At 36.0% G+C, this 12,886-nt stretch overlaps 1 protein-coding gene across 2 annotated transcripts in view; it reads left to right on the top strand.

Moving 5' to 3' along the window:
• Nucleotides 1-12,886, top strand: part of Col12a1 (collagen type XII alpha 1 chain) — a 106,579-nt gene that overhangs the window by 59,206 nt on the left and 34,487 nt on the right. For both annotated transcript variants that reach the window (XM_076858491.2, XM_076858492.2), the window contains 10 exons: nt 1,154-1,296; nt 2,382-2,511; nt 3,251-3,393; nt 5,129-5,258; nt 7,034-7,153; nt 8,596-8,742; nt 9,886-10,002; nt 10,155-10,301; nt 10,738-10,812; nt 12,586-12,725. In XM_076858491.2, the coding sequence (XP_076714606.1) occupies nt 1,154-1,296; nt 2,382-2,511; nt 3,251-3,393; nt 5,129-5,258; nt 7,034-7,153; nt 8,596-8,742; nt 9,886-10,002; nt 10,155-10,301; nt 10,738-10,812; nt 12,586-12,725 (1,292 nt within the window). The remainder of the gene's footprint in view (nt 1-1,153; nt 1,297-2,381; nt 2,512-3,250; nt 3,394-5,128; nt 5,259-7,033; nt 7,154-8,595; nt 8,743-9,885; nt 10,003-10,154; nt 10,302-10,737; nt 10,813-12,585; nt 12,726-12,886) is intronic.

Consider the following 12,886-nt stretch of genomic DNA (forward strand, 5'->3'; position numbering starts at 1 on the left):
TAGGTCCAGTAGAGAAAGGAAAATTCAGAATGGTAAAATTAAAAACAGAAATTACCCATAGTTCACATCCCAAACACCATCAACTATTAATTTCGTAGTGTAGGAAATAACACATTTTTAATGACAATTATGATAATTTCAGGATTTGTGAATGTATACATACTCACCAGTATTCTACTTTATTCTCTCTCACTGACTACAGTTCATTCAGCAGTTCTTTGTGGCTTCCTTATTAGTGGAAGGCCCTGTTTTGTGCTTGGCTTTCATTGGGTAAATTGTTGAAATCTGTTCATCACATTAGTCAGTTGCGCATATCTCTGGTTTACTAATGAAGTGCTTTTGGGGGTTAAAAATCTACATGCTTTCATTTGTCATTAATGTCATAAGAAATCGGTTTATAATGTTTTACTCTTCTTTGTAGTATTGCTTAAAGTCTTATGTGCATACTTATAAGTATTTCTTTGGCTTTAAAAATATACTTGCTGATGGCTAAAAGGAAGCAGGCATGGATGGCTTCCTTTGGTAAAACACTAAAGGTCTAGAGACATGATGTTATTAACTAAGCTAGAATTGGGGGTTAGTACATGGATTTAATTTGCAAATTTTCTAAATCCCTATTGAGGCAGTTAATTGAGAACCAAATATATCTTATTTCTTCCTCTTTTTTTTTTTCCTTTCTCTAAATCACAGAAGGCTTTCAGTAGCTATTTATTGAATGAAGTAGGAATGAATGAAAGAATGAAAAATTCAAACAAGCTGATTTAGATGGGCTCTATAGCTTTCGTCAGGTTTTCCTTAGAAGACAGACTGTATAAAATTCCTCCTCTCTCTTCATTGTCTATATTAGAAATAAAAGCTCGTTTTCTTGTTTCCTTTCCCTTTTCCTGTGCCCATTTATGACCAGTCCAGTTCTACTGGTCACATCGTTGTTTATTGAAAACAACATTGCTTCCATATAAACAAAGGACACAGCTGGCTAACTTTGACTGAGCTTGGATTTGGAGAGTTTTAATCTGCTTTTACATGTAGATAATTAGAAGTTTAAAGAGGGTAGTGTTTTACCATATTACAGAGTATAAATTGTGGAAAAGTGATGAAAACTTGACATGCATAAACAGACTTAAGAAATAGGCATTGGCTTTCATTTCCTCAGTGGTGAGAGGGCTGGCAAGAAATGTCCAAGTGTATAATCCTACACCCAACAGCCTGGATGTTCGCTGGGACCCTGCTCCTGGGCCTGTGCAGCAGTATCGCATTGTGTATTCTCCTGTCGATGGCACAAGACCCTCGGATTCTGTAAGTAATTTTGTCATCTTAGAGCTCAGCAAAAGAATTTTGTAGATTCTGTTGTGGCTTCTGCCATGGCAGCTGGCTAAAAACAATAAGCCAATTATTGGTGTGACATAGCCTCTCTAGGAAGCTGCTTTTCCTGATGAATACAGTTACATGTTTGTGTCACGTTTGGTGCCTGTGAGAATAAAAGCCACAGTCATGCCAGTGTGTAATACTTAAGTGATTGGTTTTGGTCAATTAAGGCAGGCATCTTAATGATAGGTTTACTTAGGGGAAAAAAAAGAATTTTGGGAAAATGTAAGTTAGCTGTCTATGTGAGTTAAAAACCTCAGTAATAAATATAAATCATTGCTAGACCTTGTCAAAGTGAGCTTTTGTTGTAAAGTATAAATGTCTTTGTTACGAAAATATGTTAAAGTCTGCCTTTATTGGCTCTTACAAATTGTAACCTATCTTCAATTTATAATACAACTCAGCTTTTGTAAATAGATTAGTAAATTAGAACTCAGAAATTATTTATGTGAATAATAGTAGTGTCAGGATACTTACATGAGAGTAAATTTATGGACTAATTCAATTTATAAGTGTGCAAAACTAAACAATAGTGGTGAACAAAGATAAACAAATGATAAGCAATGTGTGCATTCTGTGTAAATACTGATTTTCATGACTCTGTATATGGTCGGATATATTCAGACATCTATCTATCCCATTGTAATTGCTCTCTATCTTAATACAGAATATCTCTCTCACCAATGTGGTGAATTCCTTGTCTTACATGTATCTAACACCCAGGATGTTCTTTGACTAAATTTCATGAGTCCTAGATGTTATAAATAAATATAAATGGGAGATAATTGAAGCAACTAAGGGTGAAGGATGAATTAGCATTTTTGGAAAGGGAATTTCTGAGCATAAATTTTGTCTAAATGGTGTGGCCTGGGCAGCTCACACGGGGAAGCACTCTTGGCTTCTGACAAGTCTGGGCTCAGCCTTTTATTATAAATATTATTATGCTGACTAACCAAAGACTTGGTAAGCATTTGGGTTGTTGTCAGGCTGAATTTGGCATTTTTCTCCCCCTACAGATTGTGGTGCCAGGAAATACCCGCACGGTACACCTGGAGAGGCTCATTCCTGACACACCCTACTCTGTGAACATTGTGGCTCTCTACTCAGATGGAGAGGGGAATCCCAGCCCCAGCCAGGGCCGAACACGTGAGGAGGAAATCCTTTCTCCACCCTGTTCCTTGTATTTAGATTGGCCAGACTTCTCCCAGGGAATAAGGGGTGGGTGGTGGTGAGTGAGGGGTACAGAGAGCTTTCTGTCTTGGTGCAGGTCAGGGCAGCCCTCTGCATGAAACTATGCCTGGGCTTCCCTACTTCCCATGCCAGGCTGAAGCTCTGGGTCCAGGATTCTGTTTTGTTTTGAATGAACTTCATTCAGTCTTTTTTTTCCCCAAATCTGGGACCTAAATTAAGGAAGGGTTTCTTCCTTATTCTGCTCTGCAGTGGTTCTTCTCACCAAATGGGCGCTTTGGAAATGTGAAACCTCAGTCTCTATGTGTCATTAAAGGAGGTGCTTGCAGTAGTTAAAACAACCCCTTTCTTTCCCAGTCTCTACATTAGGTTCAAATCTAGCTCTGTGTCACTGAAAGTTTAGCATGTAACTGTAGTTCTGAAATCTAGCACTTTGTACTGTTTATGATTTCACTTACAATCAGAGATATGAAAAATTATGCTCTATATATGTAATAAGAATTGCAGTGCATTCTGCTGTCATATATAAATAAAAACCAAAAACAAACAAACAAACAAAAAATTCAGACAAAATATGGACATCTTATCGGGAATGAACATCATCACGAATGGAGAAATACCTACAAGCACCTTCCTTAATGTCCCTCCATAATGCTATCAGGTGGGAAACAAATTTTACCATATTTTATTTATTTAGTTCCACGAAGTGGACCAAGGAATCTGAGAGTTTTTGGAGAGACAACCAACAGCCTCTCTGTCGCCTGGGATCATGCTGATGGACCAGTTCAGCAATATAGGATCATTTATTCTCCCACTGTTGGTGATCCCATTGATGAATATGTAAGTGTAAGATTCAATTATTAACACACTTTCAGCTGGTTAGAGGGTAAAGTCAAATTTCTACTTAAGGCGTATGTCATGATTAGAGTCGATCCTTGAGTATTGTGTGGTAGTCAGATTTTATATATGATATACATGGGGGCCACCCAAATGTGCCTGGTCTATTTCCCTCATTACAGAGAAGCAAAGATTTGGGGAATCACTTCTTTTCTAAGGACATGTTGAAAAACTGTCTTACTCATGATGACCTGCATATTTCCAACCACCTACTTATAGGAACACATTAGTGAATATGATACTCTTATAATGGAATATCTAAGTGAATGTTCAGATGATGTGAATATACAAACTGTACCTTTTCTTCAAATCTAATTCTTCTTCAAGGTCTCCATTCCATATTGTGATGCTAATTGGTTTATATTCTTTCTAAACTTAACATTTTCAGTACACTTTTGTTTTGGGACATATATATATATTTTCTTTTATTAGCTCCAATCTCCCCGCCCCCCCCCCACCCCCCGTACTGGGGATGAAATGTAGGGCTTCGAGCATGCTTAGGCAAGTGCTCTACCACTGAGCCACACTCTCAACCTCTCCTAACGTTTTGAGTGTATATTTTCTCTCTAGATCCTGGCTCAAATTTCTTGTAGCTTCCAAATAGCCCTCACTCCGCATATCCATTTGGTATGGATGGGAAAGTACTTATCTTGAAGATTAGTGATTAATTGCTGTGATAGGCCCATAGAAGATCACCAACAATTATGATTAGAAAAGAGTTAGGACTGAGGTTTGCATTCTTTTTGCCACATAAATCCTCTTAGATCATTCTTCCTTGATGAACTTCATATGATGAGACATTTCATCTACTTGAACTTAGTATGGTAGGCTTTAGTTAAAGTCCATTTTTTATTAATAAGAAACATGCATAATTGCCATTTTGAATTTCTGATCAAAATGAGGTAGATGATTTTAATCTTTTGCTAAAGGAGAAAAGCTTATGTTTAGTTTTTGTTCAGCCTTGCCATAATCAAATGTGCAATTGGCATTTATTTTATTAAAACATTAAAATATAATTTATTCTACCAATCTGTTTTTAGTTATGATATTCTATGCTGAGAATCACTGGCATAACTGACCCCTATCGTTTGTGGAAGCAAAGCACGGGATTGGAAGAGAAATTGAGATGACTAGTTTATTTCCTCTTTGTGGTTGAATGTGTTTTCTATTTCCTCTTTCCCATCTTCTTTACCTTATTAGTGTCAGCAAAACTTATATTTTTGAGGGCAAAAATAGTCCATTTTTTCTTACCCAGTAGCTAGTATCATGCCTGGCTCATCTGTATACCTGGTACATGCCTGTTGAAGGACTACCTGAACACCATGCACGACAATGAGAGGTGGAGACAAACTTGTTGCAGAGCGCTACTCTGCTCAGCAGTGCCTTCTGAGTTGTGTGTGTTACTACCTTTAATCCACAGGTTTTCCTTCAAAGACATTTAGCCACATGGTTATTAACTAGCTGATCAGGGATCTGAACTCACATCTGTTGGACGCTGAAACCATTCTCCCATATTGCATAGAGACAGTGTAGACAATTAGTCTTTCCATGAGTGTTCTGAAACAAAAAGAAAATTTAAAGAAACCATTATTGTTTATGTGAATGCATAAAATAATATTGGCTTTTGATCTTGAAGCAATCTGGCTTGCAATAAATGAATAATTTAATTTCCCTACAGACTACAGTCCCAGGCAGAAGAAACAACGTAATACTGCAGCCCCTGCAATCTGATACTCCATATAAAATTACTGTTATTCCTATTTATGAAGATGGAGATGGTGCCCATCTAACAGGAAATGGAAGAACTGGTCAGTGGCTGACACTTTTTTGTTTGTTTGTTTGTTTATTTGCTTTGAAATTGTAAGGATTTTAATATTATTTCTTATACCTTTAAAAATCTTTTAATTTGTCTCTACCAATGTATCTCAGAGACTACTATATTAACATTGCATTAACATTTGTACTTGACACTGTCATTTATCAAAATGATTACATAAAAACACAATTTAAATTTAAAAAATTTAAAGATCCATGGAAAGAGGAAAAAAGAAGACAAAAGCATGCATATTTTTCTTTGCTTGAGAGAATCTTATTTATTCTTTGAAAAACCATTGTATATTCTCTGCTTAATGTTATGGTTTGGTATCAAGACTATAGTATTAAATATCAGCTAAAATAATTCTCTGCTGTGAGTGAATCTTAAGTGATAAAAATGATTAGCATTCATCATCTTCCTAAAAATTTAGCTATTTAAAAATTATTATAACAAATAATTTACAAAAAATTATCAACATTCAAGCCCCTTTCTAACCTATATTGATGACAACTTCTTATGGTTTAGAGTAAAAATTATCCAATTTGATTGCTCATTGAGGTCACTAGAGGAGTTTTAAAAAATACTAGTCCCTGGGAGTCACTCCCAGAGATACTAATGTAACTGGTCTGAGGTGTGGGCTGGGCCTACAGATGTTATAATGTGCCACAAAGATTGAGAGCCACTAGTCTAGCAGAAAGGCAGGCTGGATTCCTGGTCTATTACTGGTAAATATTGGCATTCCACTTTTCTACTTCATTCAGCAAAAATCTACTTAGGTTTCTTTCTTCACTCACTTGCTCAAACTCTTTTTGTGTTTAAATTTTCTTGATAACATTACAGAATTTGGGAGAGGAAAGTTCCTAAGAGAAAAGCAGGGCTAGAATTGATTCAGCCCAGCCTCTTAAGGTCAGGAATCTATATATTGATTTACTATCATCTGTAGGACTAAGTCAGTGGAGACAGTCTAGTGACTCAAGGTGATTTTAATTCAACAACTTCTCCTTTTCCACCTTTTAAACTATATTTTTCCACCCTTTAAACTGCTTTTCTGGGAAAATAGTATATTTCAGAATTTTGTGCTTATTAAAATGTAAAACTAACACAAAACAAAATATTTAATGCATCTTGAATTTTCTAGAAACGGCCAAAGTCATGTCTAGTTTCTCTTATAAAAAAAGGTTTTAATGTGAATTATTTTTGTAATGCTATAAATAATAGTAACTATTTGTCATGCCACCTAAACAGCAATGATTTTGCAAGGTGTAGGTTTGGAGGCAGTGCCTCTGGAGCATTGAGAATGCAGTCTAGGTTATGTTGGTGGAAGATAAGGAAGGGGAAGGGAAGAATAATGTTTTGGTCACTAGCTAGCTGTGTGGTCTTGGACAAATTATATCTTATTTATGTGATGTGGTGGTCTAACCAGATAGCCTCTAAATTGTGTTCTGGTTCTGACAATCCAACCTATAACATTCTTAAACAGATCTGAGATCTATTTTCTATAATTTTGAGTCTTATTACAGATCACCTCTGGATCTTGCCTCCTGCTCAGGAGGTTTTTCTGAAAATTACCAGGTTCCTGAATTCATTTGAATAGCTGTTTGAATTTTGTAAATTACCAAGCTATTATGAACACTTCAGTGGTTTTTAGTTAATTTCTGGAAAAGAAAATTAAGCTAATTAAACCAATAAGGCTGTCCTAATAATACCCATAAGGTCCTGTGCTCACTCTGTGCCGGGTTAATAACACAAGTTGATATTTGTTTTCAGTGGGACTGCTTCCTCCTCAGAACATACACATCTCTGATGAATGGTATACAAGATTCAGAGTGTCCTGGGATCCTTCACCCTCTCCAGTTCTTGGATATAAAATTGTGTACAAGCCAGTGGGTAAGGAAGCATCTTTATCATAATAGAAATGCATTGGAAAATTATTTGCATGTTAGGATATTCTCTATTGCATTCAACTATTAGATTCTCTTTGCAGTTCAGTTATAACAAGTTCATTATCATCAGAGTTAATTTTCTCTAATGGATATTTTAAGTCAGTGGTCTAAAGTATCATTGTTAATTTGGGTGTAGATGAGACCATCAACTTTTATGATTGAAAAGTTTGATCTGATCTGTACAGTTGTATAAATCAAAGCTACATGTGTTCAGTCATTCTACATATTCTAATGATCATGAAAGCTTTTTTCTTATTGTCTTTATTATTTTTATTCTAATTTATCATACATGGCAGAAGAATGCATTTCAATCCATAGGACACATGTAGAGCACAATTTTTCACTTCTCTGGTTGTACACAAAGTAGAGTCAAACCATTCATGTCTTCATACATGTATTTAGGGTAATGATGTCCATTTCATTTCACCATCTTTCCTACCCTCATTCTCCTTTTTCCCCTCTCTCCCCCTTGTTCTATCTAGAGTTTGTCTGATCCTCCTATGCTCCCCACCACATCCCATTATGAATCAGCATCCTTATATCAGAGAAAATATTCGGTGTTTGTTTTTTTGGGATTGGCTAACTTCACTTAGCATTATATTCTCCAACTCCATCCATTTATCTGCAAATGTCATGGTTTTATCTATATAAACTTTAGTACTTTACCCTTGTGTCTAGGTATTATTTCATTTTGGGCATAGACTTTGTGAATTTTGTTTTTTTTCATGACAAGCTTGCTTTCAACTCCCCACTGACAGTTTCACCAAAATCAATATCACCTTGGTAAATTATTTGCTATCTGTTTCAATGTTCTGCCTATATGCTTACTAAAATCAGAAGAAACATGATTTTTGCATCAACCTTCCTAGGGCATTTTCAATGTACCCAGGAAGACTATGAATTAGAAACATGAAGGAGATAAAGCAAGAGAAAGAGAAAGTGAACCTGTATAAGAACAGAAAAAAGAACTTTAGGAGGAAAGGGGAGTCGATAACTGAGAAAAAAAAATGTGAAGTGAGGTCCAAGATAGAAGTTTTTGGATTCTCTCTATGATAAATTGAAAAAAAAATGTTAATTGAGCACCTCTTCTCTGGCAAGGTGGGCTTAAAAAGAGTCATGAGAACATATTTACTAAGAGAGCATTGATTATGCACCTACTGCATTCAAGGTATTGTGTTGTGCTTTGAGAACAGGAGAGTGAAGAGTCAGTCCTTGGTACAGTTTCAGATTCACCATCAAATGTGGCTTCCGCCACAGTCAGTCAGTGGATGAAGTGCTACGGGAATTAATGGTGTTCCCTGCTATTTGACTTTAGGGTCTTTAGTGCTGAGTGAAATCTGAGGCTATGGTTGCATCTTTCTAAATTGTTTTGTGGTTGTTGTAAAGGTTCCAATGAACCCATGGAAGCCTTTGTTGGAGAAGTAACATCCTACACGTTACATAATCTCAATCCCAGTACCACCTATGACGTGAATGTTTATGCTCAGTATGACTCTGGACTCAGTGTTCCCCTCACAGATCAAGGCACTACACGTGAGTCATGCATGTCTTTGCGGTTGTAAGAAAATGTGTGGTCCAGCCTTTTTTAACTTCACTTTTCTTAATTTATGCATATTTATTCCAGTCCAGCCTGTTTTAACTTCACTGTTTTAAATTTATGCATATTTTCTAAGTTGTACATAGGTAGTGATTTTGTATCCAGTTAAACAAGGTGCTTATCTAAATCCTAAAGGAATTGAATATACAAGAATATATGGTGTTTGCTTTATGCAGATTGTTATATTTTGAATCCTAAAAGATAAAAATTGTATAATTTGGCATTTCATCTATGTATAATCTGTATAAAGTTGTAATGCTAGTTCTTCTTGACATTTGATGTTAAGATATATATTACCTGAATTCATTAATATATTATTTGATTGAGTCATTGAATCTCTAACTTGTCCCACAAATAGATTTGTTTTTTTGACACTTAGTGCTTTGATAGCTTTTTAAGGACTTAGTAGCTAGCCTTCTAGGAAAATTTACTATTTTTCATAATATGTCTTTGACATTCATATTTATGAGTGGGGCTATGTGGAATTTTCTTTTTCCTGAAAATCAGTGATAGAAAGGAAGGTCCGGTTTTGGCTCTTCCTTCATGTATGTTTTCATGTATGCTTCATCTCTTTTTTCTTAATATATATATTTTTAGTTGTAGTTGGCCGGAATACCTTTATTTTTTTTTATTTGTTTTTACATGATGCTTGAGGATCAAACCCACTTCCTCGCACATGCTAGGCAAGCGCTCTACTGCTAAGCCACAATCCCAGCCCCATGCTTTGTGTATTTTTCATATATTTTTCTTATAAGGAAAACATTACGATTTTAGACATATTTCAGCTACCGTGAAAATTTGAAAATTGTGTTGTGATTAAAAGTATGCTTTTTAAAACTTTATTCATGGGGCTGGGGATGTGGCTCAAGTGGTAGCGCGCTCGCCTGGCATGCGTGCGGCCCGGGTTCGATTCTCAGCACCACATACAAACAAAGATGTTGTGTCTGCCGATAACTAAAAAATAAATATTTAAAAAAAAATTCTCTCTCTCTCTCCTCTCTTACTCTCTCTTAAAAAAAAAAAAACAACTTTATTCACAGTGACTCTTTTTTTTTTTTTTCCCTTTCTTTATTTTGTAGTGTATTTAAATGTGACAGATCTGAAAACTTACCAGGTTGGGTGGGACACATTCTGTGTCAGATGGTCACCTCACCGGGCAGCCACCTCCTACAGACTGAAACTAAGCCCTGCAGATGGTATGTGCACTTAAAAAAAATGAACTATAGCCCATAGTGAAAACATTTTGAACTTCAGTGATGAATATTTCATTTTATTTATAAAATGATGTATAATTTCTTTAGTTGTGATAGATGATAATGCTGGCATTTCTCGTTGTTGTCACAATCAGGAACCAGAGGACAAGAAATTACTGTGCGTGGATCAGAAACCAGCCACTGCTTCACGGGCCTTTCACCAGATGCTGAATATGGTGTCACTGTGTTTGTGCAGACACCAAATCTGGAGGGGCCAGGTGTCCCCGTCAGAGAACATACTAGTAAGTTTTTGAGCAATTTGGGAATCCTCTATAAGACTTAAGAATAGAACATTGTAGGTGAGGGGGACTTAAGAGATACCTGCTCAGGCACTTCGCCCTGTGAGTGGCAGCAATGGTGGGATGATGGTTCCTCAAAGTGGGGTGAGAAGGAGACTGTGCATCCTTATTAGTGACTTATAGTCATTTGGCACTCTCTGAAGGCTTTGCATTTTCCCATTGAATCTGTGCTTTCTACAACTGTAATTCATGTGAAAAACTCAAGGATACCAAGTTTGGATAGAATAGAATTCCCCGTATGTCAATGCCAATGAGCCTGGAGCCTTATTTTACAAGACTTGATTTGTTGCTGAGGATTCAAATCATCCTTAAGATTTACTTTTTGGAATATGAAATGAACACATGTCGTATTTTTCTAATTATTGTTTTAAAATTCTAGCCTTAAAACCAACTGAAGCTCCTACAGAACCACCCACACCTCCTCCTCCTCCCACTATTCCACCAGCCCGGGATGGTAAGTTCAGATAACTATGCAATGAATTGAGGGATTTACAAATTCTTAGTTATGCCTTATGTACTTATTTACAATTGATCTGGAGTGTTTTTGATTTACTTTTCTTGATGAAGAGTTTTCAGGTAGAAAAAAAAGATCACCAGTAGTTTGTTCCTCTCTCTTTCTGGGCACATTTTAGTGTGAATAAAATCAGTCATAAACTTCTCCAGCCCTTTGGCTGGAACTCCATTTTCTCAGTTTTGTAGGTTGAGATCTAGAAATACCTTCCATAGTCCATATATAGGACTTTTCTTTCTGATGGCTGCTGGTATCAAGAGGCACTGAGAACCTTTTTTGGCTATATCTGCAACCTAATCCCTGAGGCTTTTGATTTTGGAATTTCTGGCTTCTGACTTGAGAAGAGCCCTGGATTACACAAAACTAAAAAAATTTCCATTCACTAAAGTTTGAGACATAATTGTCAGTTGCAGAGAACTGGTAAAAAGACACTCTGAGCTGGTAGGTTTGGCTCTTAGTAAATTGGGGGCAGTTCTTCAGAGCTCCATCAAATTATGTTTAAGTAAATAACCACTGGGGCTATTCTTTTTTTTTTTTTTTTTTTTTACATTCTGCTTTTCAGAAAGCATTTCAGATTTCAGAAGTATTTTTCTTACCATATTAGAGGACCTAGATTGTTGCAAATTTGTTAAGCCTCTTGTATGCCCCTCTATTATTACTTACCTATTATATAAGTAAAATTAAAAAATAAAGTATTTTTAAAGGGTAAAATAATAACAGGTTTTTAAAAAATTGTACTGTTGAAAGAAATTCAATAAATAATCTCAGCTAAAACAATGATGTTGGAGTTTATGGGGGTAGCTCAGTGGTAGAGGGCTTATCCAAGAGGCATGAGGCCCTGGGTTCAATCGCCAGTACTGAAAAACAGAACCACCAAACAAAACATGTTGCTTTTAGTAGATTTTATTTTCTAGAGTATTTTGGTTTCACAGCCAAATTGAGTAGAAAGTATAAAGAGTGCCCATTAACCACCTGTGTCCTACCTTCTCAACCCCATCTATCAACATCCCTCATCAGATTAGTACATTTGTCACAACTGATGAATCACATCGACACATCATCACCACCCAAAGTCCATGGTTTACATTAGGGCTCACTCTTGTTATATTACATTCTGTACATTTAATTTTCATAAACTAAAATTTTATTAAATTTTTCTTTAGAATTTTTATTTGGCTTCCAAATCTAAAAAGACTCGAAGTTATTTCTTTATTTTACTTCTCTCCTTTCCCACACATGACTCTAGTGGCTTAACTTAAAAAACAAAACAAAACAAAACATTTCATTTGCACCAAATCTTTGATAATTATATTCAAATTCTCCAAACCACTGAGGACCCATTTTCAGTTCCAGACATCACTGCTTTTCATTTGATGTCCCCTCTCATTTATTGTTTGAAGCTACTCTGAGATTTTTGTGAGACAATAGCATATTTTTGCATAATGGATCTAAACAAGAGTGATCCCAGGGAGAGAATCAGGGTCTATTAAACCTGCGCTTCTGTTTTTGTACTTGAGTCACTTGGACCTCATATTATTGCTGATTTTGAGACAGGAAGTCTAGGGTGAGGCCAGGAGTCTGCATTCTGACATGCTTTCAGGCTGTGCTGTTTTCATTGAGCCACACTTTTAAGTTTCATCCTACATTATTACATGAATTCATTTGAATAGAAAGAGTTAATGAGACTGGGGGCTTACCCTGTATTTTTTTTTCCAGTATGCAAAGGGGCCAAGGCAGATATTGTATTCTTGACTGATGCCTCTTGGAGTATTGGGGATGATAATTTTAACAAAGTTGTAAAATTCATCTTTAATACTGTGGGAGCCTTTGATGAAATCAGTCCTGCTGGGATTCAGGTGAGTATCTTTCCGATAGTGGTTGCTTCTTTGTAGTGTCTTGCTATCTCTTTTGAATGTTTCTTTTTAGCTAGAAAGTCATTTCATCATAAACTATGTTTTGACCTTTATTCTTTGCTATTGCTATTATACATGTATTTTTAGGAAGGGTTTGGGTGTTA

The sequence above is a fragment of the Callospermophilus lateralis genome, chromosome 6 (assembly GCF_048772815.1).
Source record: "Callospermophilus lateralis isolate mCalLat2 chromosome 6, mCalLat2.hap1, whole genome shotgun sequence".
In the NCBI taxonomy this organism is placed as follows: Eukaryota; Metazoa; Chordata; class Mammalia; order Rodentia; family Sciuridae; genus Callospermophilus; species Callospermophilus lateralis.